This window comes from Theropithecus gelada, chromosome 10, assembly GCF_003255815.1.
Source record: "Theropithecus gelada isolate Dixy chromosome 10, Tgel_1.0, whole genome shotgun sequence".
In the NCBI taxonomy this organism is placed as follows: Eukaryota; Metazoa; Chordata; class Mammalia; order Primates; family Cercopithecidae; genus Theropithecus; species Theropithecus gelada.
The window spans coordinates 9361921-9388630 of record NC_037678.1 but is presented as its reverse complement, the minus strand read 5'-3'; the positions used below and the strand labels follow the sequence as shown (position 1 = coordinate 9388630).

The 26710-nt window shown below is 42.7% G+C and overlaps 1 protein-coding gene and 1 non-coding gene across 3 annotated transcripts in view; both read left to right on the top strand.

Annotated features, from left to right (window-relative positions):
* The window catches only part of EP300 (E1A binding protein p300), a 94478-nt gene that overhangs the window by 57794 nt on the left and 9974 nt on the right, over positions 1-26710 (top strand). Inside the window, exons 11-25 of one of the 2 annotated variants that reach the window (XM_025398872.1) lie at positions 2718-2795; positions 3810-3919; positions 4921-5058; positions 5912-6349; positions 7993-8172; positions 8363-8507; positions 12441-12559; positions 14449-14688; positions 16030-16118; positions 18553-18633; positions 20481-20537; positions 21469-21546; positions 23973-24040; positions 25754-25904; positions 26026-26172. In XM_025398872.1, the coding sequence (XP_025254657.1) occupies positions 2718-2795; positions 3810-3919; positions 4921-5058; positions 5912-6349; positions 7993-8172; positions 8363-8507; positions 12441-12559; positions 14449-14688; positions 16030-16118; positions 18553-18633; positions 20481-20537; positions 21469-21546; positions 23973-24040; positions 25754-25904; positions 26026-26172 (2119 nt within the window). The remainder of the gene's footprint in view (positions 1-2717; positions 2796-3809; positions 3920-4920; positions 5059-5911; positions 6350-7992; positions 8173-8362; positions 8508-12440; positions 12560-14448; positions 14689-16029; positions 16119-18552; positions 18634-20480; positions 20538-21468; positions 21547-23972; positions 24041-25753; positions 25905-26025; positions 26173-26710) is intronic. The other variant, XM_025398873.1, reaches the window with a different exon arrangement.
* LOC112633846 lies at positions 25514-25616 on the top strand. Its single transcript, XR_003121613.1, has one exon. It is a non-coding gene; the product is annotated as a U6 spliceosomal RNA (small nuclear RNA).

Genomic DNA, 26710 nt, shown 5'->3' with positions numbered 1-26710 from the left:
CCTGGGCAACAGAGCAAGACTCCATCTCAAAAAAAAAAACAAAAAAAACAAGTGGACATACATGAGATACTTGGTTTTGGTAGAATTTACTCAAGTTCTGGGTGAAATTTGAGCCAAGTCTAAAGTCTCTGAGATATTAAATTGTATTCTAATGTCAGTATAAACAGTATGGTACTGATGTAAGCAGGAATAAATGGTAGTGGAACTGAGTATCAGCCTTAAGTATATATTGACCTTTAGCTCGTACTAAATCTGACATTTTGTAAAATGAGATTTTTACCTTTATCTGATACACAGAAAATAAAAGAAGCATAGAAAGGGTTGAGCATGGTGGTGGCTCACGCCTGTAATTCCAGCTCTTTGGGAGGCTAAGGCTGCAGATCAGTTGAGCTCAGGAATTCAGGATCAGCCTGGGCAACATGGAGAAACTGCATCTCTACAAAAAATACAAAAGTTAGCCAGACATGGGGGTATGTGCCTGTAGTCCCAGCTACTCAGGAGGATGAGGCAGAAACATTACTTGAGCCCAGGAGGTGGAGGCTGCAGTGAGCCATGATTGTGCCACTGCACAATTTTTATGTAACGAGCATGGATTATGCATGTCCTTTTTTTTTTTTTTTTTTGAGACGGAGTCTCACTCTGTCGCCCAGGCTGGAGTGCAGTGGCCGGATCTCAGCTCACTGCAAGCTCCGCCTCCTGGGTTTACGCCATTCTCCTGCCTCAGCCTCCCTAGTAGCTGGGACTACAGGCGCCCGCCACCTCGCCCGGCTAGTTTTTTGTATTTTTTAGTAGAGACGGGGTTTCACCGTGTTAGCCAGGATGGTCTCGATCTCCTGACCTCGTGATCCACCCGTCTCGGCCTCCCAAAGTGCTGGGATTACAGGCTTGAGCCGCCGCGCCCGGCCGCATGTACTTTTTATAAAGCTTGCAGAGTTATAGGTAAAAGTTTATATAAATGTTGAGCATTTCCTCTGTCAGTTTTGCTTGTTTACTAAAGGTTGAAATTTGTCTGAAGGAATAGACATCTACTTAGAAGAGTAGCATGTCTTCCTCTCCTGTGCCTTAGGCTTGAGTGCACAGCCCTTGACGAAGGGTGTGGCCAGGGTGGAGCCAGGTCACTGCAGACATCTGTCCTTTCTCAGGGTGCTGTAAAAATATTATTTTCTCTGTGCACTGTGTTGTAAGTGCTACACTAGAGCATGTGCTGATAATCCAGGAAGAAGACCTTAGGATTTATGTATGTATATTTTACTTTATTAAGAATTATTTCTGGCCGGGCGCGGTGGCTCAAGCCTGTAATCCCAGCACTTTGGGAGGCCGAGATGGGCGGATCACGAGGTCAGGAGATCGAGACCATCCTGGCTAACACGGTGAAACCCCGTCTCTACTAAGAAATACAAAAAATAGCCGGGCGAGGTGGCAGCGCCTGTAGTCCCAGCTACTCGGGAGGCTGAGGCCGGAGAATGGCGTGAACCCGGGAGGCGGAGCTTGCAGTGAGCTGAGATCCGGCCACTGCACTCCAGCCTGGGCGACAGCGCGAGACTCCGTCTCAAAAAAAAAAAAAAAAAAAATTATTTCTATTTTTGTATTTAAGAGGTACATGATATGTAGTGTGGTATAATGTGCATATTATTTAAAATCAATGTTCACAGTTTGTGTGCATAAAAACATTGTGCTACAGGCCGGGCGCGGTGGCTCACGCCTGTAATCCCTGCACTTTGGGAGGCCGAGGCGGGCGGATCACGAGGTCAGGAGATCGAGACCATCCTGGCTAACAAGGTGAAACCCCGTCTCTACTAAAATACAAAAAAAAAAATTAGCCGGGCGCGGTGGCGGGCGCCTGTAGTCCCAGCTACTCGGGAGGCTGAGGCAGGAGAATGGCGCGAACCCGGGAGGCGGAGCTTGCAGTGAGCCGAGATGGTGCCACTGCACTCCAGCCTGGGGGACAGAGTGAAGACTCCGCCTCAAAAAAAAAAAAAAAAAACAAAAAAAACACATTGTGCTACATGATCAGATTTGGCCACCATTAGACATGATTCACAGCTATTATCCATGGAGATACTCTGTTGCATGCCAACCAGAGGCAGACTTTGTTAAACAGTAACATATTAAATGCTGTAATAGCTTCACTTTTTTTTTTTTTTTTTTTGTGAGACAGAGTCTTGCTCTGTAGCCCAGGCTGGAGTGCAGTGGTGCGATCTTGGCTCACTGCACCTTCCGCCTCCCAGGTTCGTGCAATTCTCCTGCCTCAGCCTCCTGAGTAGCTGGGATTACAGGTGCCCACCAACACTCCTGGCTAATTTTTTTCTATTTTTAGTAGAGATGGGGTTTCGCCATGTTGGCTAGGCTGGTTTTGAACTCCTGACCTCAAGTGATCCACCCACCTCAGCCTCCCAAAGTGTCAGGATTACAGGCGTGAGCCACTGTGCGTGGCCTATAATGGCTTCAATAGCTTATTTTTCTATCAACGTTGAAAGCACCCAGGCTTATAAAGGAATACCAACAAATCCTCTTGGAGACATTTTTCTGTATTCCAGAAATAACATTTTCTTCAAGTTTCTGTCTAGTTCAGAGCTTTATTTTGTGTGATTCATACTCAATTTTCAAAGGTATTATTAAAAATATTTTGTGGGGTTTGTGTGTGCAGTGAGGTTTTTTTTGGTTGTTTAAGGGCAGATGGTGCAAAGATACTTCTTTATTTCTCTTTTTTACTCTAGATGGTCCTCTGCCTGACCCAACTATGATCCGTGGCAGTGTGCCAAACCAGATGATGCCTCGGATAACTCCACAATCTGGTAAATAGTGAAAAAAAAAAAAATTATTTTAAAAGAATCCCTGGTGTACTGCAAGATAATACTTGCTACCTTGATACCCACTTTATACCAACAGCAAGTGTCATGATTACCTGCCCATAGAGGAAGAGGGGGTGAAGAGCAGGTTGGCTGACAGATCACAGGGCAGGTGACATTAAATGATCAAACATCCATTTAAAAACAACTGCAGGCTGGGCGCAATGGCTCACGCTTGTAATCCCAGCACCTTGGGAGGCTGAGGCTGGTGTACCACCTGAGGTCAAGTATGAGACCATCCTGGCCAATGTGTCGAAACCCTGCCTTCTAGTAAAAATACAAAAATTAGCCAAGTGTGGTGGCACAGGCCTGTAATCCCATCTACTCGGGAGGCTGAGGCTGGAGAATCACTTAAACCCAGAAGGTGGAGTTTGCAGTGAAGCGAGATCTTGCTGCTGCACCCCAGCCTGGGTGACAGCGAGACTCCGTCTCAAAAAAAAAAAAAAAAAAAAAGCAGATTGTAAAATTTGTAAAATTCAGTTTGAAGATCCTGTTAATAATGTCTGTTTACAACTGCTGTGAGACATATTTATTTATACTTAACAAGGTTGAAAGCCAGTTTATTAGTCTTGATAAAATCATACAGAATGAGGGCCAGGCACGGTGGCTCACACCTGTATCCCAGCACTTTGGGAGGCCTAAGCAGGCAGATCACGAGGTCAGGAGATCGAGACCATCCTGGCTAACACGATGAAACCCTGTCTCTACTAAAAATGTAAAAAATTAGCCAGGCGTGGTGGTGGGCTCTTGTAGTCCCAGCTACTCGGGAGGCTGAGGCAGAAGAATGGCATGAACCCGGGAGGCGTGCAGTGAGCCGAGATGACACCACTGCACTCCAGCCTGGGCAACAGAGCAAGACTCTGTTTCAAAAAAAGATGTAGAATCAGACATAAGAATTCTGTCTTTTATTCTTCAGTTTCAGAAAGGCGTTCAGATCTAATATTTTGCACATATTCACAGGTTTGAATCAATTTGGTCAGATGAGCATGGCCCAGCCCCCTATCGTACCCCGGCAAACCGCTCCTCTTCAACACCATGGACAGTTGGCTCAGCCTGGAGCGCTCAACCCGGTTAGTTTGACGTCTTTAGTAATCATTTTGGCCTTTACCTGGTATTTTGAAAATCCTGTTTGTTCCTAATTTATAAATGCTCACAGTTATTTAAACAGACCATAACTCCTAGTTCTTCTGTAATTCTTCTGTATTTAATTCTACTAGAAAGCTGACCAAAAAACGAAAACAGCCAGGCCCTTGTCCCTGGAGTGTCAGTGTTTAGTGGCCTGCATGCGTTTTCATGGTCACCTCTCTTCCCTGATGTCTGTCTTCCCTTCTCCAGGCAGAGAACTGTCTTTTTGCAAGGTTGATGGTGCATTTGCCTGGTTCTTGAGCTTGGAGAAGAGAGGCTAGGCTTCTGCTCCTTATGCGAACTCTTAACCACTCCATCTCTCTACCTTGATCCCGACCCTCCTGCTGCCCTTTAGAGTTAGCTGGTGCCTCTGAATCTTGGCCCCTTTGGGGCCCTTTCTTGTCTTACGAAGTTTTTTGCCTTTGGAGATTTCTTTCTGTAAGGCCTGAATTTGTGTAGGGTAATTTTAGAAATGAAATATAACATTGCTAGAGCATTTGTGGACCATGAATGCTACCAGATTCTGCCACAACTTGTAAGATTTTACTTGTTTTTACATATTATGGGTCTTAGAATTTGTGTTATTACTACATCACTGACATGAGCTCATGAAATTGTGATTAACTCTCCTCACTTAACAGAGCATGCAAAGAAAGTTACCTGCTATCCTTGTGCTAGACATATTTGTGTACCAAGAGAATGTGTGTTTGTTCCATCCTCTTACTATTTCTTGAGAGTAGACCTAGGTAAACTGTGAGGCTATTTCCCTTTTTCTGCACAAGAGTCAGTTGTTCTACAACTTTCTTCCTTCTCCTCTCCAGCTCTCTTCACCTATACTCCTGTCTTTGACTTTGCTTAATAAATCTGACATTAGGACCTTTTGATGATTTTAGTTATAGTAGAATAACTGTAATGAAGCAGTTTGGTGATCTGTGTTTTTTTGCAGCCTATGGGCTATGGGCCTCGTATGCAGCAGCCTTCCAACCAGAGCCAGTTCCTTCCTCAGACTCAGTTCCCATCACAGGGAATGAATGTAACAAATATGCCTTTGGCTCCGTCCAGTGGTCAAGCTCCAGTGTCTCAAGTATGTCTCATAAGTGGATTTTTTACTTTTTTTTGATTCTTGAAATTTCTCATGACGTAGGTTTTGATAGGAAAGAGTGGCAGCAAATAGTGGGTGAAAACATGATTTTTTGGCCGGGCGCGGTGGCTCAAGCCTGTAATCCCAGCACTTTGGGAGGCCGAGACGGGTGGATCACGAGGTCAGGAGATCGAGACCATCCTGGCTAATACGGTGAAACCCCGTCTCTACTAAAAAATACAAAAAACTAGCCAGCTACTCGGGAGGCTGAGGCAGGAGAATGGCGTAAACCCGGGAGGCGGAGCTTGCAGTGAGCTGAGATCCGGCCACTGCACTCCAGCCTGGGCGACAGAGCGAGACTCCGTCTCAAAAAAAAAAAAAAAAATTTAAAAAAAAAATAACAGTTTTAGACTTAGGGTGTTCTGAACCTTAAGAGATTATTCTGTGACATAGCAATGGTGTTAATTGTTACAAATTAGGAAATAATATAAATGGATGGTTTTGTTTTTAGTAGTGAACACTTTTAAATAAATCTTAGAATTAAACACAATGTAGAAGGAATTCTGGCTGAGGAGAGCATAGGCAGGCCCTAGAGCACTGTGCACTCAGTTCTGTTGTTTTTCTGCAGTGGCTGAGGCCATTCGGCTGAATGGTTTGAAGTCTCTTTACTTAAGTACTGTATCAATGGTGCTGTCCAAAGCTATATCCCCAGTAACAGGGTATTGTACACATTTTGAAATAGACACATTGCTACTCTTTGTTTAACCAGTTTGTGTCCTAAATTCATATAACGTGCCATGTAAGTATTTCCTTAATTCTGTTTTGAATTGCTGTCTTATGTTTTTTATTTTAACAGGCACAAATGTCTAGTTCTTCCTGCCCGGTGAACTCTCCTATAATGCCTCCGGGGTCTCAGGGGAGCCACATTCACTGTCCCCAGCTTCCTCAACCAGCTTTGCATCAGAATTCACCCTCGCCTGTACCTAGTCGTACCCCGACCCCTCACCATACTCCCCCAAGCATAGGGGCTCAACAGCCACCAGCAACAACAATTCCAGCCCCTGTTCCTACACCTCCTGCCATGCCACCTGGGCCACAGTCCCAGGCTCTACATCCCCCTCCAAGGCAGACACCTACACCACCAACAACACAACTTCCCCAACAAGTACAGCCTTCACTTCCTGCTGCACCTTCTGCTGACCAGCCCCAGCAGCAGCCTCGCTCACAGCAGAGCACAGCAGCGTCTGTTCCTACCCCAACAGCACCGCTGCTTGCTCCACAGCCTGCAACTCCAGTAAGTAGAGATTTGATTTAGGCAGAATCATTAGAGCTGTACTGTAGTATTATATTATTTCTGGGTCATTTCTATTACTCTCTTTTGCTTTATCTCTTACTGTTTTCTCCACAAGTAGAGTGTAATCTGTTTTTCATTAGGGACTTTCCTATCCTGTTTTGCATTCCTGTGATAGGACCTAACGTAGCAGGAGTGTAAAGGTTTTATTTAGCTCTGACTTTGACTATTATGTTTCATGTTGTATCCTGAGGTCTGAAGGTACATAGAGGGGTATGACAAGGGGACACAGTCCTTCTCTTTATTTAGTATATTATTTAGTGTAACACATAAATTTTACATATATTTAAAGAATCTTTTTCAAACAGTTTGAGCTATAAAACTTAGAGATTAAATTGAAAAATTGCAGATTTGGGCAGGCGCGGTGGCTTATACCTTTCATCCCAGCACTTTGGGAGGCCTTGGCGGGCAGATCACTTGGGGTCAGGAGTTTGAGACCAGCCTGGCCAACGTGGTGGTCAGAGACAGGTCAACCCTGTCTCTACAAAAAAATAGAAAAATTAGCCAGACATGGTAGTGGGTACCTGGGAGATGGAGGTTGCAGTGATCCAAGATCACGCCACTGCACTCCAGACTCAGTTGATGAACTGAGAAGTCCCATGAGTCACAGCCATTTTATAAAGTACTGTACTTGATGGACAACTGGTTCATCGTGGCCTCTGATAGACAAGGAGGGACAGAATGAGAGAGGAACCAGTGGATCTGCTTGATTTTATTCTTTATAAAATCAAAGTTGGCCGGGCGCGGTGGCTCAAGCCTGTAATCCCAGCACTTTGGGAGGCCGAGGCGGGTGGATCACGAGGTCAGGAGATCGAGACTATCCTGGCTAACATGGTGAAACCCCGTCTCTACTAAAAATACAAAAAACTAGCCGGGCGTGGTGGCGGGCGCCTGTAGTCTCAGCTACTTGGGAGGCTGAGGCGGGAGAATGGCGTGAACCCGGGAGGCGGAGCTTGCAGTGAGCCGAGATCACGCCACTGCACTCCAGCCTGGGCGACACAGCGAGACTCCGCCTCAAAAAAAAAAAAAAAAAAAAATCAAAGTAGTTCCAGAAAATACTGACTTCTCATTAGGAGGTTTCTTATGACAAGCCTTAGGGAAAAGACAGAGAATGCCAGTTACCTCATTAGAATCTAGTGATTCCAAACAGCCACTCTGTGGGACATCATTATATTTATTGTCTCCTTTTCTGTATCTTTGAAATTTTCTCTGGTGAGAAGGTAAAAACAAAAAAGATAGCCAGTCTTTATTATTTTCTTTCACTCGCTTCTGTATAAATGTGAGCTCCTCTGAAGCAGACATCTTTGAAATCCCCACACACTGCCAGATAATGATAGTTATCAATGAAATAGTTGCTGGCTCTTTGATGTACAACCAGCCAACCAGTATTTACAAGTCTTAATTCTCCTGTTCTTAAGTATAATTAAAGGAGGTAAAATGGGCAGAGCAAATGAAAACACCGTGAATGAATATAAGCCAAGAAATAGGTGGCTAATTCTGCTGTCTTGTTGCTTACCTTACATTCTGATTGTATCATTGGCAAACTCTGTGTGTGTGTCACCCACTCCCCTTGTTTTTCTGCCCAGCTTTCCCAGCCAGCTGTAAGCATTGAAGGACAGGTGTCAAACCCTCCATCTACTAGCAGCACAGAAGTGAATTCTCAGGCCATTCCTGAGAAGCAGCCTTCCCAGGAAGTGAAGATGGAGGCCAAAATGGAAGTGGATCAACCAGAACCAGCAGATACTCAACCAGAGGATATTTCAGAGGTGAGAGAGTAGGGCAATTACTGTTTGATTTGGTTAGGACCCCAGTCTAGGAACCCAGTTTTTAAAAAATATTGCAGAAAAATACTTTGATAATTAGATCTCATGGCATAGATTTTGCATGAGAAAGGATGTTCAGACTACTGATTCCCAACTAGATATCTTTGGAATACTAAAAACTCTTACCTTTTAGTCTAAAGTGGAAGACTGTAAAATGGAACCTACAGAAACAGAAGAGAGAAGCACTGAGTTAAAAACTGAAATAAAAGAGGAGGAAGATCAGCCAAGTACTTCAGCTACCCAGTCATCTCCAGCTCCAGGGCAGTCAAAGAAAAAGAGTGAGTCTCTTAAACCGTTTGTTCTGGAGGTAGATGAAGAAACCAAAGACCCAGGGCAGAATTGCAATCATGCCTCTTGGGCCTCAGAAGTTGCCATTAATGTGATTTCATTAACCTTGAAGCCCTGGGCCTGGTCTCTTCATTGTTATTAATAATTTTTCTCTTTCTTTCTTTCTTTTTTTTTTAATATTCACTTGCAGCAACCAATGAGTTAGTCATTCCCCTCATTTCTTCAGGGTTCCGTGTGTTAGTACCCCCTAAAAATTTTCTTATTTTTCAAGAGAGAAATGTTTGTAAATAGCCTTGACTAAAATGCAGGAAAGAATAGCAATAATAATAGCATTTGTCATTCACCTCCTGTGTGCTAACTAAGTACCCACATTGTCTCATTTAATAATTTCTTTCTTTGTCTTTTTTTTTTTTTCTTTTTCTTTTTTTTTTTTTTTTGTTGGATTCGGAGTCTCGCTGCATCGCCGGGCTGGAGTGCAGTGGCGGGATCTCAGCTCACTGCAACCTCCACCTCCCAGGTTCAAGCGATTCTCCTGCCTCAGCCTCCCAAGTATCTGGGACTACACGCGCATGCCACCATGCCCATCTAATTTTTGTATTTTTAGTAGAGACAGGATTTCACCACGTTGGCCAGGATGATCTCAATCTCTTGACTTCGTCATCGGCCTGCCTTGGCTTCCCAAAGTGCTGGGATTACAGGCGTCAGCCACCGCGCCCGGCCTCATTTAATAATTTCACAACAACTCTGAGGTTATTGGCCTGAAGCTTAGCAAAGTTAAGTAACTTTCCATGGGTTACTCAGCTGACCCCAGTGCGTAGGCTAGGATGCAGACCCAGGCAGTCTGAGGCAGAGTGCTCAAATCTAACCATTCCAGCAAGTGTTAATTGACTATTTTAGGACTAGAACTTTTTGTAGCTCTAGTGATCTGCAAAAGGCACCAGGTAGGACATACCTGAGGAGTGAGTCTGCTCGCTCTTACAGATGATGTATATTAAAAAGTGTTCCATTAATACAATGTGTTGTAAAATGTCGGGATTAAAAAATTATTTTCATTTTAAAAATAAGACTCGTATATATTGAGGTGTTTTTTTTGTTTGTTTGTTTGTTTTTGGTTTTTTTTGTTTTTTTTTTTTTTGAGACAGAGTCTCGCTTAGTCGCCCAGGCTGGAGTGCAGTGGCGCGATCTCACCTCACTGCAAGCTCCGCCTCCCGGGTTCACGCCATTCTCCTGCCTCAGCCTCCCGAGTAGCTGGGACTACAGGCGCCCGCCGCCTCACCCGGCTAATTTTTTGCATTTTTAGTAGAGACGGGGTTTCACCGTGTTAGCCAGGATGGTCTCAATCTCCTGACCTCGTGATCCGCCCGCCTCGGCCTCCCAAAGTGCTGGGATTACAGGCGTGAGCCACCGCGCCCGGCATATTGAGGTGTTTTAATATGGGCTGCAACAAACCCAATCTTACTATTGGCAATCTCTCTTTAAAATGTCTGGTCCCTCATGCCTGTAATCCCACCATTTTGGGAGGCCGAGGCAGACAGATCACTTGAGGTCAGGAGTTCAAGACCAGCCTGGCCATTATGGTGAAACTCTGTCTCTACTAAAAGTACAAAAATTAGCCATGTGGCCGGGCGCGGTGGCTCAAGCCTGTAATCCCAGCACTTTGCAAGGCCAAGACGGGCGGATCACGAGGTCAGGAGATCGAGACCATCCTGGCTAACACAGTGAAACCCTGTCTCTACTAAAAAATACAAAAAAATAGCCAGGTGAGGTGGCGGGCGCCTGTAGTCCCAGCTACTTGGGAGGCTGAGGCAGGAGAACGGCGCAAACCCGGGAGGTAGAGCTTGCAGTGAGCCGAGATCCGGCCACTGCACTCCAGCCTGGGCCACAGCGCCAGACTCCGTATCAAAAAAAATAAAAAAAATAAAAAAAAAAAGCAATGTGTGGTGGCTCTCACCCGTAGTCCAATCTACTTGGAAGGCTGAGGCAGGAGAATCACTTGAACCCGGGAGGTGGAAGGAGGTTGCAGTGAGCCAAGATGGCGCCACTGTACTCCAGCCTGAGTGACAGAGAGTAATTCTGTCTCAAATAAATAAAATATTTAATTTTACAAGTTTATTCAAGTAGTCCTTATTTTTAGCATAGCTAAGTATGAGCGACAAGCATCTTTGTAGTCTGATTTTCCCCCCCTCCATGACAACCCCCCAGAGGTGAAAAATATCTAAAGTAACAAATATACTCTCATGATGAAAATTTTTTTGCAAATTAGGAAAAAATAAGACCCTTGCTGAAATTGAAAGCTTTCTAAATCACTTGCTTCTCATAACTGTTTAATTCTATTTGGGACACACCGGCAAATTTTTCCGGACTTTCAGGGAAATATCATTGAGAACACTTTTGAACTTAATTTGATCAACTAACTTGTTTTAGCAACATTGTTTTTGTTCTCTCTCTTTTTTTTTTATTTTTTTTTGAGACGGAGTCTCGCTCTGTCGCCCAGGCTGCAGTGGCACGATCTCAGCTCACTGCAAGCTCCACCTCCCAGGTTCACGCCATTCTCCTGCCTCAGCCTCCCGAGTAGCTGGGACTACAGGCGCCCGTCACCACGCCCGGCTAATTTTTTTTGAATTTTTAGTAGAGACAGGGTTTCACTGTGTTAGCCAGGATGGTTTCGATCTCCTGATCTCGTGATCCCCCCGTCTCGGCCTCCCAAAGTGCTGGGATTACAGGCGTGAGCCACCGCGCCCTGCCTTTTTTTTTTTTTTTTTTTTTGAGGCGGAGTCTCGCTCTGTCACCCAGGAGGGAGTGCGGTGGCACGATCTCGGCTCATTGCAAGCTCTGCCTCTTGGGTTCATGCCATTCTCCTGCCTCAGTCTCCTGAGTAGTTGGGATTACAGGCGCCCACCACCACGCCCAGCTAATTTTTTATATTTTTGGTAGAGATGGGGTTTCACTGTGTTAGCCAGGATGGTCTCCATCTCCTGACCTCGTGATCCACCTGCCTCAGTCTCCCAGGGTGCTGGGATTACAGGCATGAGCCACCATGCCCGGCCGTCTCTTAAACTTAAACCTAACATTCGTCATTAAAATAGTACGTGTCTCTTTTTCTTTGGGTCTAAAATACCAAACAGTTTAATGAAGGAGTCTTCTGTTCTGTGCCCCTGACTCCTTGTAGTATAAGACAATACCAGATCTAGTCTAGTTCCTGACTTGTTAAATACTGATGTCATGAAGAAAGACTTTTCCTTTCTTGCTTGACTGCATCTCCCTCTAAACGAGAGTATCTTGTATCTTGTGAACTCTTTTTTTTTTTTTGGAGATGGAGTCTCACTCTGTTGTCCAGGCTGGAGTGCAGTGGCGCGATCTCGGCTCACTGCAACATCTGCCTCCCGAGTTTAAGCAGTTCTCTTGCCTCAGCCTCCTGAGTAACAGACTAGCGCACCACCACATCCAACTAATTTTTTGTATTTTTAGTAGAGATGAGGTTTCACCAGGTTGGCCAGGCTGAAACTCCTGACCTCAAAGTGATCCGTCCACCTCAGCCTCCCAAAGTGCTGGAATTATAGACGCAAGCCACTGTGCTTGGTCCCATGGACTGTCCCATTTGGCAATCTCTTCATAAATTTTTAGAAGCCTTTGGATTCTGTTTCTAATTGACCAAGTCTGTCTTCACTGAATTTGTGACTGAAAAGTTAAGCTGAGGGTGAAGGGTGTTTAAAGGTGATAAGATGCAGTTTTTTAGGAGCTGCCTGAAGCAAAGCAGGGCTTAGAATCTAGAATCAGTAATTGAGCCCGTAGCGATATTTCCATGGGGACAGAGTAGTTAATTTTGTTATTTGATTCTTGGGATGCTTTTAGAGCTTCAGCCTGAATGGTTTTTTAAAGTTCTTTTGCTTAATTGATAACTAATTTCAAATGCACTTTTTAAGTTTTCAAACCAGAAGAACTACGACAGGCACTGATGCCAACATTGGAGGCACTTTACCGTCAGGATCCAGAATCCCTTCCTTTTCGTCAACCTGTGGACCCTCAGCTTTTAGGAATTCCTGTAAGTATTTGGTGGTACTTCTGACTTTGTTTTTTAATTTGATAACAGCTTTGTTGAGAGACAATTTACTTTCCAAACAGTGTAGCCACTCATTTCAGATTTACAGTTCAGTGTTTTTTTTTTTTTCCTGAGACAGGGTCTTATTCTGGTTGCCCAGGCTGGAGTGCAGTAACACGATCTTGGCTCACTACTGTCTCGACCTCCTGGGCTCGGGTGATTCTCCCATTTCAGCCTCCTGAGTTAGCTGGGATTACATTCATGCGCTACCTCACCTGGCTAGTTTTTTGTATTTTTTAGTAGAGACAGGGTTTTGTCATGTTGCCCAGGCTGGTCTTGAACGCCTGGACTCAAGCAATTGGCCCATCTCAGCCTCCCAGAGTGCTGAGTTACAGGTGTGAGCCACTGGGCCTGGCCTAATTCAGTGATTTTTAGTATATTCACAGAGTTGTGCATGACACTTTTATTTTCATCATCTGAAAAAAATCCTTTACCATTAATAGTCACTCACTGTTTTCTCCCGTAGCACCCCAATCCTCAACATCAGCAGACTTCATTCTCTCTCTGGATTTATTTGTCTGTTCTACACGTTTCATTAAATTGAAACATATAGTATGTGATTATTTGTGCCAGGACGTTCCTTAGCATATTGTTTTCAAGGTTCATCCATGTTATGTTGTAGCATGAATCAGTACCGCATACCTATTATGGCCCAATAATATTCCATTATTTTTCTTTACCTGTTGATGAGTTGATAGACATTTAGGTTGTTTACACGTTTTGACTATTAAGATAGGACCACAGTGAACATTGATGTATAAGTTTTGTATGGATTTAAGTTTTTTTTTCTTCTTGGTATTTACCTAGGAGCAGAATTCCTGGGTTATACAGTTTGTTTACTTTTCTTTTGTTTTGTTTTATTTTGAGATGGAGTTTCACTCTTGTTGCCCAGGCTAGAGTGCAATGGCACAATATCAGCTCACCGCAACCTCTGCTTAGCGGGTTGAAGTAATTCTCCTGTCTCTCAGTCTCCCAAGTAGCTGGGATTCCAGACATGCGCCACCACACCTGGCTAATTTTTTTTAGTAGAGACGGGGTTTCTCTAAAGTTGCCTCCATATACTGGGGTGCTGGCAGGTTTCATTTGGTGGTTTTAAACTGTTACTTGGCCGGGCATGGTGGCTCATGCCTCTAATGCCAGCACTTCGGGAGGCCAAGGCAGGCAGATCACTTGAGGTCAGGAGTTCAAGACCAGTCTGACCAACTTGTTGTAAGCCCATCTCTACTAAAAATATAAAAATTAGCTGGGCATGGTGGTGCACGCCTGTAATCCCTTGGGAGGCTCAGGCAGGAGAATAGTTTGAACGAACCTGGGAGGCAGAGGTTGCAGTGAGCCAGGATTGCGCCACTGCACTCTAGCCTGGGCAACATGTTGACAGAGACTCTGTCTCAAAGGTCAAGCACTTCCAGAGACAAAAGCCTTTTAGGAATTTTCTTTTCCTGTATCTTGCTGTCATTTCAGATGGAACACTTTAAGTTCTGTGGACTTAGTTTCCTCATTGTACACCCCTTCTAGTACTAAAATTTTAAGCGTCTTTAACTTTACTGATCTCACATGTACTTTCATAAAGTACCTGAAGTTGCTTCAGTAGACTATCAGCCTGAAGTCTGGAAAGTCCATAGTAGTTCTGTTTCTCTGCCCTTTGAGTAGTTTAATATCTCTGTAGACTAATGATTTAAAGAAGTGATATACATCAGTCACCTCTTGGGGAATATACAGGCCAGAAACTAAAACACTGCCTGGAAGATTAGCAATGATAATGGATGATACTCTATCTCCCGTAAAAATAGTTAGACTTGAGTAATGTTTGATATCACTTGTCATCTTTCTAGGATTACTTTGATATTGTGAAGAGCCCCATGGATCTTTCTACCATTAAGAGGAAGTTAGACACTGGACAGTATCAGGAGCCCTGGCAATATGTCGATGATATTTGGCTTATGTTCAATAATGCCTGGTTATATAACCGGAAAACATCACGGGTATACAAATACTGCTCCAAGCTCTCTGAGGTCTTTGAACAAGAAATTGACCCAGTGATGCAAAGCCTTGGATACTGTTGTGGCAGAAAGGTAAGAAACGTGTTTCAGATTTGACTTTAACTTTTCTAGGATGCCTAGAATAATACAGTGGTGTCTGGGGTAAGAGAATATCCTGCTTCTGGCTTTGACATGGCTTTTTTTTTTTTTTTTCTCCCCCTTTTTCTTTTTTCTTTTTGACAGGGTTTTACTCTCCCAGGCTGGAGTGCAGTGGTGAGGTCATAGCTCACTGCAGCCTCAACCTCCTGGGCTCAAGCAATTCTCCTGCCTCAGCCTCCTGAGCAGCTGGGACTACAGCTGTACGCCACCATGCCTGGTTTTTTTATTAAATTTGTTTTATAGAAACAGGGTCTTATGTTGCTCAGGCTGGTCTTGAACTCCTGGGCTCAAGCAGTCCTCCTGCCTCCGCCTCCCAAAGTGCTGGAATTACAGGCATGAGCCACCTCTCCCAGCCGACACAGTCTCTTAATGTGTGCCACAGTAGTAATGTCTCTTAATATGAAATGGACTTTCTGGGCCGGGCGCGGTGGCTCAAGCCTATAATCCCAGCACTTTGGGAGGCCGAGACGGGCGGATCACAAGGTCAGGAGATCGAGACCATCCTAACATGGGCTAACATGGTGAAACCCCGTCTCCACTAAAAAATACAAAAAACTAGCTGGGCGAGGTGGCGGGCGCCTGTAGTCCCAGCTACTCGGGAGGCTGAGGCAGGAGAATGGCGTAAACCCGGGAGGCGGAGCTTGCAGTGAGCCGAGATTGCGCCACTGCACTCCAGCCTGGGCGACAGAGCGAGACTCCGTCTCAAAAAAAAAAAAAAAAAAAAAAGAAAAAGAAATGGACTTTCTTTAAAGGCATTTTTTCAGAAGTGGCAATTGTATGGAAAAGTTGATCAATTAAATAATCAACAGACTGTGAGCTCATCTGGAGTAGGGGCATTCTTATATTCACCTATGGGTGCAGATTCCTCAGCATGTGCTGACTTTCCTGTACATACTAATTCACATTATTGGTTTTTTGTTTTTAAAATAAGACTGTGGTCTTGCTGTGTTACCTAAGCTGGTCTGGAACTCTAGGGCTCACGCAGTCTTCCCACCTCAGCTTCCTGAGCACTGCAGGCGTGTGCTACCCTGCCCAGATACTCCTGTTGGGTTCTTTGGTAAAGTGATGGAAGGATATGACTGCTAAGCTTACCTCAGTGTTTTGAAATAATGTAGTAGTAAACCAAGAATGATTTTCAAGAACTGAATTAGCCCATTATAATTAACATAAATGAGAACTAAGACACCACTGACTTTTGTTTCTAATTTGCCATTCTTACTGTTCTAGCTTGTCCTTAAGGCCTCTGTGCATTTTAACAAATGGTTTCTTTTGCAGTTGGAGTTCTCTCCACAGACACTGTGTTGCTACGGCAAACAGTTGTGCACAATACCTCGTGATGCCACTTATTACAGTTACCAGAACAGGTAAGCTTGGCCAGGTGTGGGCTATGGTCCATGTGTCCACTTGTCCAGGGAGTGCATGTGGATGGGCCAGCACACATACAGTCATGGTTCATGTGTATTTTGCTTGAAGACAGCTGTATAGCACAAGTTCTGTTTTTTGCCTTCTGCCTTTGTTTGCAGAATTATAAAATTTTCTATCAGAGTAGCCTTGGATCAGTTACCGGGGTTCCTCCCAAAACCTTGAGAAGTTAAGCAACTTTGTGAGTTGTTGGCATAGATGGGCCTATATGCCAGGCCCCACTTCTCTTTCTACTGTGTTTTTATTGATCACCACAGCTTGAGGCAAAACTGAGAAGATTCTTAAACTTTGAAACTCGCTAGACAGCGTTTTGGAAATGTTTCCTTTTTATATGAGGCCTATCCCTAAGTAGTTGTTCTTAGAATACATGAAAACAGGATTCTGGAGTCTTTTCTTTGCCTCATTAAGCAAATTAAAAGGAAAACCTCACATAGGTTTGTACCTTACTTTTCCCAATACAGCCTTGTATGTGACAGAGGATGATTTGAGTCTAATAAACGAGGCACCTCCCTAATTTTCTCCTGCCCAATCAATGGCTGTAATTACATAAATCGCATTCACTAATCTAAACCACAATTTGTCTGCTGTTATCAGTGATCACCTACAAATACAGCTTGCATTGGGTATTTGGGGCTCTGATACAATAATAAGGCAGGATGGTATTAATACCCTTTATTTGTTTTTGTTTGTTTGTTTGTTTTTGTTTTGAGACGGAGTCTTGCTCTATCACCCAGGATGGAGTGCAGTGGCACTATCTCGGCTCACTGCAAGCTCTGCCTCCCGGGTTGATGCCATTCTCCTGTCTCAGCCTCATGGGTAGCTGGGACTACAGGCGCCCGCCACTACACCCGGCTAATTTTTTTTTCTTTTTTTTTTTTTTTTTTTAGTCGAGACGGGGTTTTACCGTGTTAGCCAGGATGGTCTCGATCTCCTGACCTCATGATCCACCCGCCTCGGCCTCCCAAAGTGCTGGGATTACAGGCGTGAGCCACCGTGCCCAGCCTACCCTTTATTTGTTAATACCAAATCCATGGTGTTCATTTTTGCTGAACTTGTGTGCTTCAGATGCATTTCTAGCTTTGAAAAGTCACTTAAACTTTTTATTTTATTTACAAAAAGTTAGGTGTGCTTCTAATGCTTTGATTTTGCAGTGAGTAAAAATCTAGCTTTTTATTCATTTGAAACCTAGAAAAGGTGGGACTCAAGTTGTTTATAAGTATCTTATGTTTAAAAAAGCAAGTAACTTGACAGGAAACTTTTCTCATGTTTACTACAACAGTAGTCTAAAGTGTTTATCTTTGCACCAAGCCATCTTTAATCAGGTACCTGCACACATCACTTCCTTTTGAAATGTGTCACTTGATGGCTGTAGTCAGTATTTAACTACTTGTGCAGGCTTTTCAGTAAAAAATTTTTTTCTTTGTTTATTGAGACAGGGTCTCACTCTGTCACCCAGGCTGGAGTGCAGTGGCGCAATCTCAGCTCACTGTAACCTCCGTCTCCCGGGTTCAAGCGATTCTTCTGCCTCAGCCTTCCAAATAGTTGGGATTACAGATGTGTGCCACCATGCCTGGCTAATTTTTGTATTTTTAGTAGAGACAGGGTTTCACCATGTTGGCCAGGCTGGTCTCGAACTCCTGACCTCAGGTGATCCACCCTCTCGGCCTTCCAAAGTGCTAGGATTACAGGCATGAGCCACTGTGCCTGGCAATGGTTGTTTTAGATTATTGTTTTCTGCAGTTGTATCTATAGTGGGCTTTTGGGGTCGGGGGCAGGGGCTGTGGTTTTTTGTTTTGTAAGTGGGAAGAGGTGTGATGCCTATACTTAGGTAATGAGTAGCAGTTCTTCTCTCCCTGGTATATTTATCCTTCTTCCTCCTTTTGATTATTTACATCACATAGCGTTAATTGCTGAAATGAAAGGATATGGGTCTGTGTAATTGAAACTTTTGCTTTTATTTGCAGTAATCATTTGCTACTTGTGATCCCATTTGAGATATTTAATGCTAATCTGTGCTTTGCCTTGGCTTTCTGCTTTGTGTTGTTCTGTCTTGCTTTTATGTTTTTTGTTGTCTTGCAATCCCTCATTTCTTCGTTTGTTTTGTGTTTTTTTTTTTCTCCCTCATGCTTGTCGTTGTCTGCACTTGGCTTTGATTGCAAAAAAAACAAAAAAAAACAAAAAAACAAAAAAAAAAAACAAAACCCAAACTGTGGGGCCCATATATCTGCATCATTGAATGTCCTTGTCGCCGTTGATGACCTGCTCTCTGCTCCCGTCCCCCTCCTTGGCCTGCTGTGATTGGTGGCTTCGTTGCTTGGCTTGGGCTGTGTTGTGTGAACGGAACAGTTCACCCCAGTATGGCCTTCTTGCCGACAGGTATCATTTCTGTGAGAAGTGTTTCAATGAGATCCAAGGGGAGAGCGTTTCTTTGGGGGATGACCCTTCCCAGCCTCAAACGTAAGTAACTGCATTATTTTGAAAAGTGCTAATTAGTTTGTTGTCTGGTGATTATGCATAGGCTTATTTCCAAATGAACTTAAGCTATGCTGTTGAATATGGTAGCCATTAGCCACATGTTGCTATTTAAATGCAAATTAATTTAAATAAAAATTGTTTATCACATGGACTACTCACATTTCAAGTGTTCAGTAGCTATAGCTGTGTCTGGTGGCTGCCATACTGGTCAACACAGATAGAGAACATATCCATCATAGTATAAAGCTTTATGGAGACATCACTGAACTAGGGAATATGTCAGCGGTAGGCAGTCATCTTAGTTCTAGTAAAAGTGTTCTGTATAGGAAGCAATCAGCTTATCTTCGAAAAATTGGAAGGTTAGTACAAGAAAATATCATTATTAACTGTTCTGAGTTTGAGGGTAATTGAACTGATAACCACCTTATGCCCTTCTCTTGTAGGTTAACAGAAGATCCAAGTCACTGTTATAGTGAATAATAGACTTTAACAACATGCAGGGGTTTAAGAGATTTGCTTGTGCTTTGCAATCTCACAAGCTCTTACCACTTAGTAAATGGCCAAGAAAAAAATTTCAAACAGATAGTCTAATAGTTTTAGAATTCATACTGGGACTATTTAAGAAGGAAAAATTGTTTAGTGTAAATTTAATATTATTGCAGGTTCTTTCTTCTGTTTAGGACATTGCACAAACATATGGAATTGTCTTGTTCCTAGTAAAAATGGGGCTTCTGAGAAAAGCTGGTTAATTTTTCTAAATTGGGTTGTAATGATAGCAGTGTCTGGGTGCTAGCTAGGAGAGTAGTTACTAGGAGGCTTTGATCCTTGAAACATTTTGACACTTGGTTAAGCCAGGAAGGTTAGCTCTAGGGTAAGTTTCCTTGATGCCAGAAGAGATGTAAGCCTTGCCATTGAACTCTCTCAGGTGGCTTACCAAATACTCTAAACTTTAAGGCAGTACATCTCTAACTTTGAAAAGTGTAGGAACAAGACCCTTCCCAATTCTGCAGGCCTATGGTGGACCCAAGTGTCTGTTTCTAACTCCCAGATTGTTCCGGTGCTGCTGGTCTTCAGATTGCACTTGGAGTAGCAAGACAGGCCATTCAGGAAAATGCTATTAACAGAGACGAATGAATCTCTAGACCATAACTAGTATAAGACACAGTTTTCAGTGTGGACATGTCCTCATTTTTGTAAGGAAGTATAACGGAAGTCCAAGTTGGGCCCCCTAATGTGAATTCTAGTTGGAGAATGGTAAGACTGTTAGTTTTTGTATGTAGTGAGGCTATGAGCAGTGTGTTAATGCTGGGTTTCAGGATGGGAAGCCATGTGAAATTTTAAAATGTTAAATATGGGATTTTTGTACTTCAAAATGACCCCAAAACATGCATTCTTAATGTTGAAATTTTATATTGATGTAAAAAGTTGTTTGTGAAAAAAGACTTTTTATTTAAGTAGTGATTTACTTCCCAGTATACACACCATCTTTTGTAATTCAGTCTAGGAACATTAAACTGTAAAAAGATATAAATACCTAACACCAAGGGTAGTAATAGACAAGATTTTAAAAGGAAAAGAAGGAATCGTATTTCTAGTTCTTCCTGGGTTCTCAATTTCTGATAAGAGGAAATTTATTTACTATGAAGTCCTATAGAACATTCCTTTACATAAACATGCATTTTGTGTGAGCCAGAAATGCAGCTATTTAAATATGTATTCTTAAAAAACCTGAATCTGTTTATACTGTGAAGTTTGTTACTTTGGTTAGAATACAGTCAGATTGCTCATCTCTATCTCTTTTTCTCATTGTGTCCCTTTTCTCTCCTTAGTACAATAAATAAAGAACAATTTTCCAAAAGAAAAAATGACACACTGGATCCTGAACTGTAAGTACGATCCCCTTGAATAGTCAGTACGCTTTGACTTTTCTTTTTCCCTTTTATTCTCTTGGTTTGCATGACCAATCAGATGATCCTATATTTTTGGGCTAAATCTACATAACATACATCTAATGGATAGTAAAACTATGGAAAACATTGAAGTACTAAGGAAGATTATTTCTTAATGTTAATTTTAATGTTCTTGATGTTGAATGCGAAACATTAAAGATCTAAACTTCTAGTTTGCAGTGAGGCCTTTTAGAGCATGGAGGACTGAAATGTGTGTTTTCTAGATGTTCCTAAAATGGATGGGATGGTATTTTGATTTATTTGGAATTTTCAGCACCAGTAATCTCTTGGCTGCCTACAGTGGCCCCCATCTGTAATCCCAGCACTTTGGGAGGCCAAGGCAGGCAGATCACCCGAGGTCAGGAGTTCGAGACCAGCGTGGCCAACATGACAAAACCCTGTCTCTACTAAAAATACATAAATTATCTGTGCGTGGTGGTGCGTGCCTGTAATCCCAGCTACTCGGTGGGGCTGAGGCAGGAGAATCGCTGGATCCTGGGAGGCAGGGGTTGAAGTGAGCCGAGATCCACTGCACTCCAGCCTGGGTGACAGAGAGAGATTCCATCTAAAAAAAAAAAAATTAGCCAGGCACGATGGTGTGTGCCTGTCCTAGCCAGGTAGCTGAGAGGCCAAGGCAGGAAAGTGGCTTGAGCCCAGGAGTTCAAGGTTACAGTGAGCTGTGATCGTGCCACCCACTGCAGCCTGTGCAACAGAGACCGTATCTCTAAAGAAACAGAAACTTTATTTAAACTATTTTGGTTATTTGGTCATGACCTTGGCTGTCTTTGTCAGAAGTCATGGGAAATACTGGAAGTTTCCATTTGGTTAAGGTTTGGGGTTAATGTTGGAACTGGCTCTGCTCTTCCAGGTTTGTTGAATGTACAGAGTGCGGAAGAAAGATGCATCAGATTTGTGTCCTTCACCATGAGATCATCTGGCCCGCTGGGTAAGGCTTACATTGTTACTTTCTCTGGAATTTTTCGTTATCATGAATATTAACAAGTTTTTTTATTCTATGCAATGACTGTATTATATCTTCAAAGTCACTATCTTTAAATTGTTTTCTTTGGCCTCAATAATTAACAGTTCACTTTTTAAAAATTAAGTAACCTAGTATCCAAAAATAGATTTTTATCTTATTTTTATGCATTCTTTTTAGCCATATAAATATATTCTGCTGGATTTTTAAAATTATATTGTAGTTATTACACATCCAAAGTAAATGCTTTTGGCCAGGCAAGCTGGCTTACGCCTGTAATCCCAGCACTTTGGGAGGCTGAGGTGGGTGGATCACCTGAGGTCGGGGGTTCCAGACCAGCCTGACCAATATGGCAGAACCTCGTCTCTACTGAAAATAGAAAAATTAGCCTGGCGTGGTGGTGCACGCCTGTAATCCAGCTACTCGGGAGGGAGGCAGAGGCAAGAGAATCACTTGAACCTGGGAGTGGGAGGTTGCAGTGAGCTGAGATCACGCCACTGCATTCCAGCCTGGGTGACAGAGTGAGACTCTGTCTCGAAGCAAAAAGTAAATGCTTTTATTCAGGCATCTAGAAACTAGGATCATGCTGCTAATGGCATACCAAGTGGTCTGGCCCTGGTAAGTGTCACCTTTTGGTTAGGGCAGGGACAGCAAGTTATAAGGCTGTAGTCATAGTGTAATTGCCTAGTAAAAGGGAGGGGCTATTGCTCTGTACAAGAGGAACTAATCCCAGCCATGTTCCAAAGGAAGTGGGTATATGGGACATCCAGTGCCTCTCATTAGGATGGGATCTCCATGTCTTCTGCTCTGTTCTTGGACTGATTGTCGTTCCTGATTTGGAGGTTACAAGAAAGGGCAGGCTAATTGACAAATTCCACTTTTATTTTTTTCACTGTTATTTTCACATAGAAAATAACACTAAGGAAAATAGGTGATGGTTTAGTGGATACTTTATCTTCAGCGTGACTTGTCTTTTAAGTGTGCGTTTTTAGTGCTTTCCTTACAGACTTTGTAAGAATGATTAAGAGACTTCTCGTGGTTCTTCCAATTTAGGATCAGTCAGCTGAATGAAAATAATCTTATTACTGTGTTAAGCTTCCTTTTTCTTAAAAGTAATTTATGTTCATTATAAAATTTTAATAGTATGACAATTTATGAAGTAAAAAGTGACAGTCTTAGCTTCTTTCTTCCCACCCAGATTCCTCGCCACAGGAATAACACTCTTTTGTACATAGAATCATACATTTTCTTTTCTTTTTTTGAGATGGAGTTTCACTCTCGTTGCCCAGGCTGGAGTGCAATGGTGCAATCTGGGCTCACCACAACCTCCGCCTCCCAGGTTCAAGCAGTTCTCCTGCCTCAACCTCCCTAGTACCTGGGATTACAGGCATGTGCCACCACGCCTGACCCAGCTAATTTTGTATTTTTAGTAGAGACGAGGTTTCTCCATGTTGGTCAGGCTGGTCTCGAACTCCTGACCTCAGGTGATCCGCCTGCCTTGGCCTCCCAAAGTGCTGAGATTACAAGCATGAGCCACTGCGCCCGGCACATTTTCTTGATTTATGTGTATTTAATTTTTGTATCTTGTTATAGGTCATAGACTTTTTTTTTTTTTTTTTTTGAGTATCACTTTCATCGCCCAGGCTGGAGTGCAGTGGTGCGATCTCAGCTCACTGCAACCTCCGCCTCCTGGGTTCAAGCAGTTCTCCTGCTTCAGCCTCCCAAGTAGCTGGGATTACAGGCACGTACCACCATGCCCGACTGATTCTTGTATTTTTATTAGAGACGGGTTTTCATTATGTTGTCGGGGTGGTCAACTCCTGGCCTCAAATGATCCACCCACCTTGGCCTCCCAAAGTACTGGGATTACAGGCATGAGGCACCACACCCAGCTGGTCATAGACACTTACGTATATCTGTTGCATTTTTAATGGATGCATAGTATTCTGTAATATACTATAATCCATTTATTTACTTGGTTGGTGAACAAGTTTATACAAGAAACTCTACTTAGCGACACATATCATGTGCATCTGCAGTAACTGAAACTATTGGTTCTACTCTGAAAATGTACATTCCAACTAGTAGCATATAGGGAATGTCACCACTTAGGTTTTGCCAGTGTGGTTGGGGAAAAAAATCCTACCTTGATTTGTGATCCTTGATCATCTTTTCATGTGTAAGCCAGTTTATATGCCCTTCATGTCTGTTGCTTGTTTTTCAGTTATCTTTTTTGTTCTTACTGGTTTCTAAAAGCTCTTTGTATATTAGTTTTATTAACTCTTCGCTAGAAGTTTAGAAATACTTCCGCTAGATTTGAATTTTAACTTTTTGTTAATATAAATTTAATGGTTTCTTTAAGTTGTGTAAGCAAAGTTTTGGTTTACATTTAGATTCGTCTGTGATGGCTGTTTAAAGAAAAGTGCACGAACTAGGAAAGAAAATAAGTTTTCTGCTAAAAGTAAGTTTTATTCTTAAAGGTAAATTTTGGCAAAACTTACCTGAAGCCTAGATAAGAAACCATTCAAAGTGAATTACTTTGTTTTTAATCACAGTAGTAATCAGAGTAAAAATAAAATAATTCTATAATCTCTTTATGAGTTGATCTGCAATATGCTTTTTGGTGTGAAATCTATTAGACCAAAGAAAAATTTCCAAGGAACGGATTTGTAGAATGCACAAGATATGTGTTTTTCCTGTTCTTATATTTTTCCCTATTTGAGGCATTTCATAAAGGAGGAATAAGGCGTGGAAATGATTGGCCAGAATTGCCATCCCTCTGTTTATTTATTATTTTTTATTTTATTTTTTGAGAGTCTCGCTCTGTCACCCAGGCTGCAGTGCAGTGGCACGATCTCAACTTACTGCAACCTCCACCTCCCAGGTTCATGTGATTCTTCTGTCTCAGCCTCCAGTATAGCTGGGACTACAGGCATGTGCCTCCACACCCAGCTAATTTTTGTATTTTTAGTAGAGATGGGGTTTTGCCATGTTGGCCAGGCTGATCTCAAACTCCTGATCACAGGTGATCCACCCACCTTGGTCTCCCAAAGTACTGGGATTATAGGTGTGAGCCACCATACCCAGCCCCTCAGTTCACACCATTTATATGGGCTGCCTTTTGGCCGTATGTGATTCTTTTCTGTTGTGCCAGGAGGATGTCAAAAATTTTATCATATAAGTAATTAACACTAATAATCTAAATGTAGCATTTGATTTAGTTTTGGTGTGTTTTACTGATCTACAGATTACTTTGATTCTTGTAAGGTTTCTCACAATGCCCAGTCTTTGTTACTTTAAAATAGTACTGCAATCTAGGTGAAGTACATAGAGATGTTCATTACATTTATATATATATATATATATGGTTGGTTGCATTTTGTTTTTGTTTTTTGGAAACAAGGTTTCACTGTGTTGTCCAGGCTGATCTTGAACTCCTGGATTCAAGCAGTCCTCCCACCTCAGCCTCCCAAAGTGCAGGGATTAGGATTATAGGTGTGAGCCTTGTCTCCTGGCCATTGTTCTATTTGTTTGTTTTTGTTTTTTGGGTTTTTTTTTTTTTTTTTGAGACAGAGTCTCGCTCTGACACCCATAGTGGCACAATCTCGGCTCACCGCAACCTCCGCCTCCCGGGTTCCAGCGATTCTCCTGCCTTAGCCTCCTGAGTAGCTGGGATTACAGGCGTGTGCCACCATGCCCAGCTAATTCTTGTATTTTTAGTAGAGACGGGGGTTTCAGCATGCTGGCCAGGCCGGTCTCGAAATTCTGACCTCAGGTGATCTACCCGCCTCAGCCTCCCAAAGTGCTGGGATTACAGGCGTGAGCCACTGCAACCAGCCCCTGTTCTGTATTTTTATAAACTCTTCCAAAATTGGAAATTTTTCAAAATGACAAGTTGGGGAAAATGACATTTAGAAATTATCGAGTACTGTGTCTGCTTTAACAGCACATATATTAAAATTAGGATGATACAGAGAAGATTAGCATGTTCCCTGCACTAATACGACATGCAAATCTGCAAAGTAGTGAATACTTAAATATGCTGTGATTTTTTAAAATTTCACCAAGTTACCCTGTTTGTATTGAAAAAAGTACAAATGAGATTTAAGGTTGAACCTTAAGACTAACAATAGTAAATCTGCACCTCAGTAACTTTTAACTTTTACATTCCTAGGGTTGCCATCTACCAGACTTGGCACCTTTCTAGAGAATCGTGTGAATGACTTTCTGAGGCGACAGAATCACCCTGAGTCAGGAGAGGTCACTGTTAGAGTAGTTCATGCTTCTGACAAAACCGTGGAAGTAAAACCAGGCATGAAAGCAAGGTATCTAGTCATTTCATTTTTCTTCTCTCGTGGATCCAAAATTGCTCATACGTGGTTACCATTGGTGATTGCAATCTGAATGAATTTATGTTGTGGTCCTCCCACTATCTCAATCGTATAGGTTTGTGGACAGTGGAGAGATGGCAGAATCCTTTCCATACCGAACCAAAGCCCTCTTTGCCTTTGAAGAAATTGATGGCGTTGACCTGTGCTTCTTTGGCATGCATGTTCAAGAGTATGGCTCTGACTGCCCTCCACCCAACCAGAGGTATGACTGGCTCACAGTGGCTAGCTCCGGATTTGTGTGGGAGTTCCAAATTATAATAGGCAGAAGAGTATAACAGGCAAGAAAATGTTGAGTGTGCTTGGTTTGGAAATGCAAAATCTCAAGTGTACAATAATTGTAAAGTGAAACAGATTAAAAAACAAACCCCCAAACAAAATAACTGCTTGATTCTGCTCTTCTGTGGCCATAATAATAAAGGATATGAATAGCAACCTGAAATGGGAATTTGGAAACAAACGTACTACTCTTCAGAAAATGAGCTTAAATCTGGATAATGTATAGGAATCACCAAATACTGATGGATGTGTATGTGCCAGGCACTGCTAGTTACTTCAAATAGAAGGAAACCACAGGCTCGCTGAACTTTCCTGAAGGGTTCACAGTGGAGTCGCCCACCTGCCTGTGATGAGTTTCACAAATAACGATGTGAGCAAAGAGCCTGGGAGAGTGAGAGAGAGTTACTAGGCACATGGAGTAAATAACTCAGTAGACTTTACTTTTCTTTTTTTCTCTTCATTTT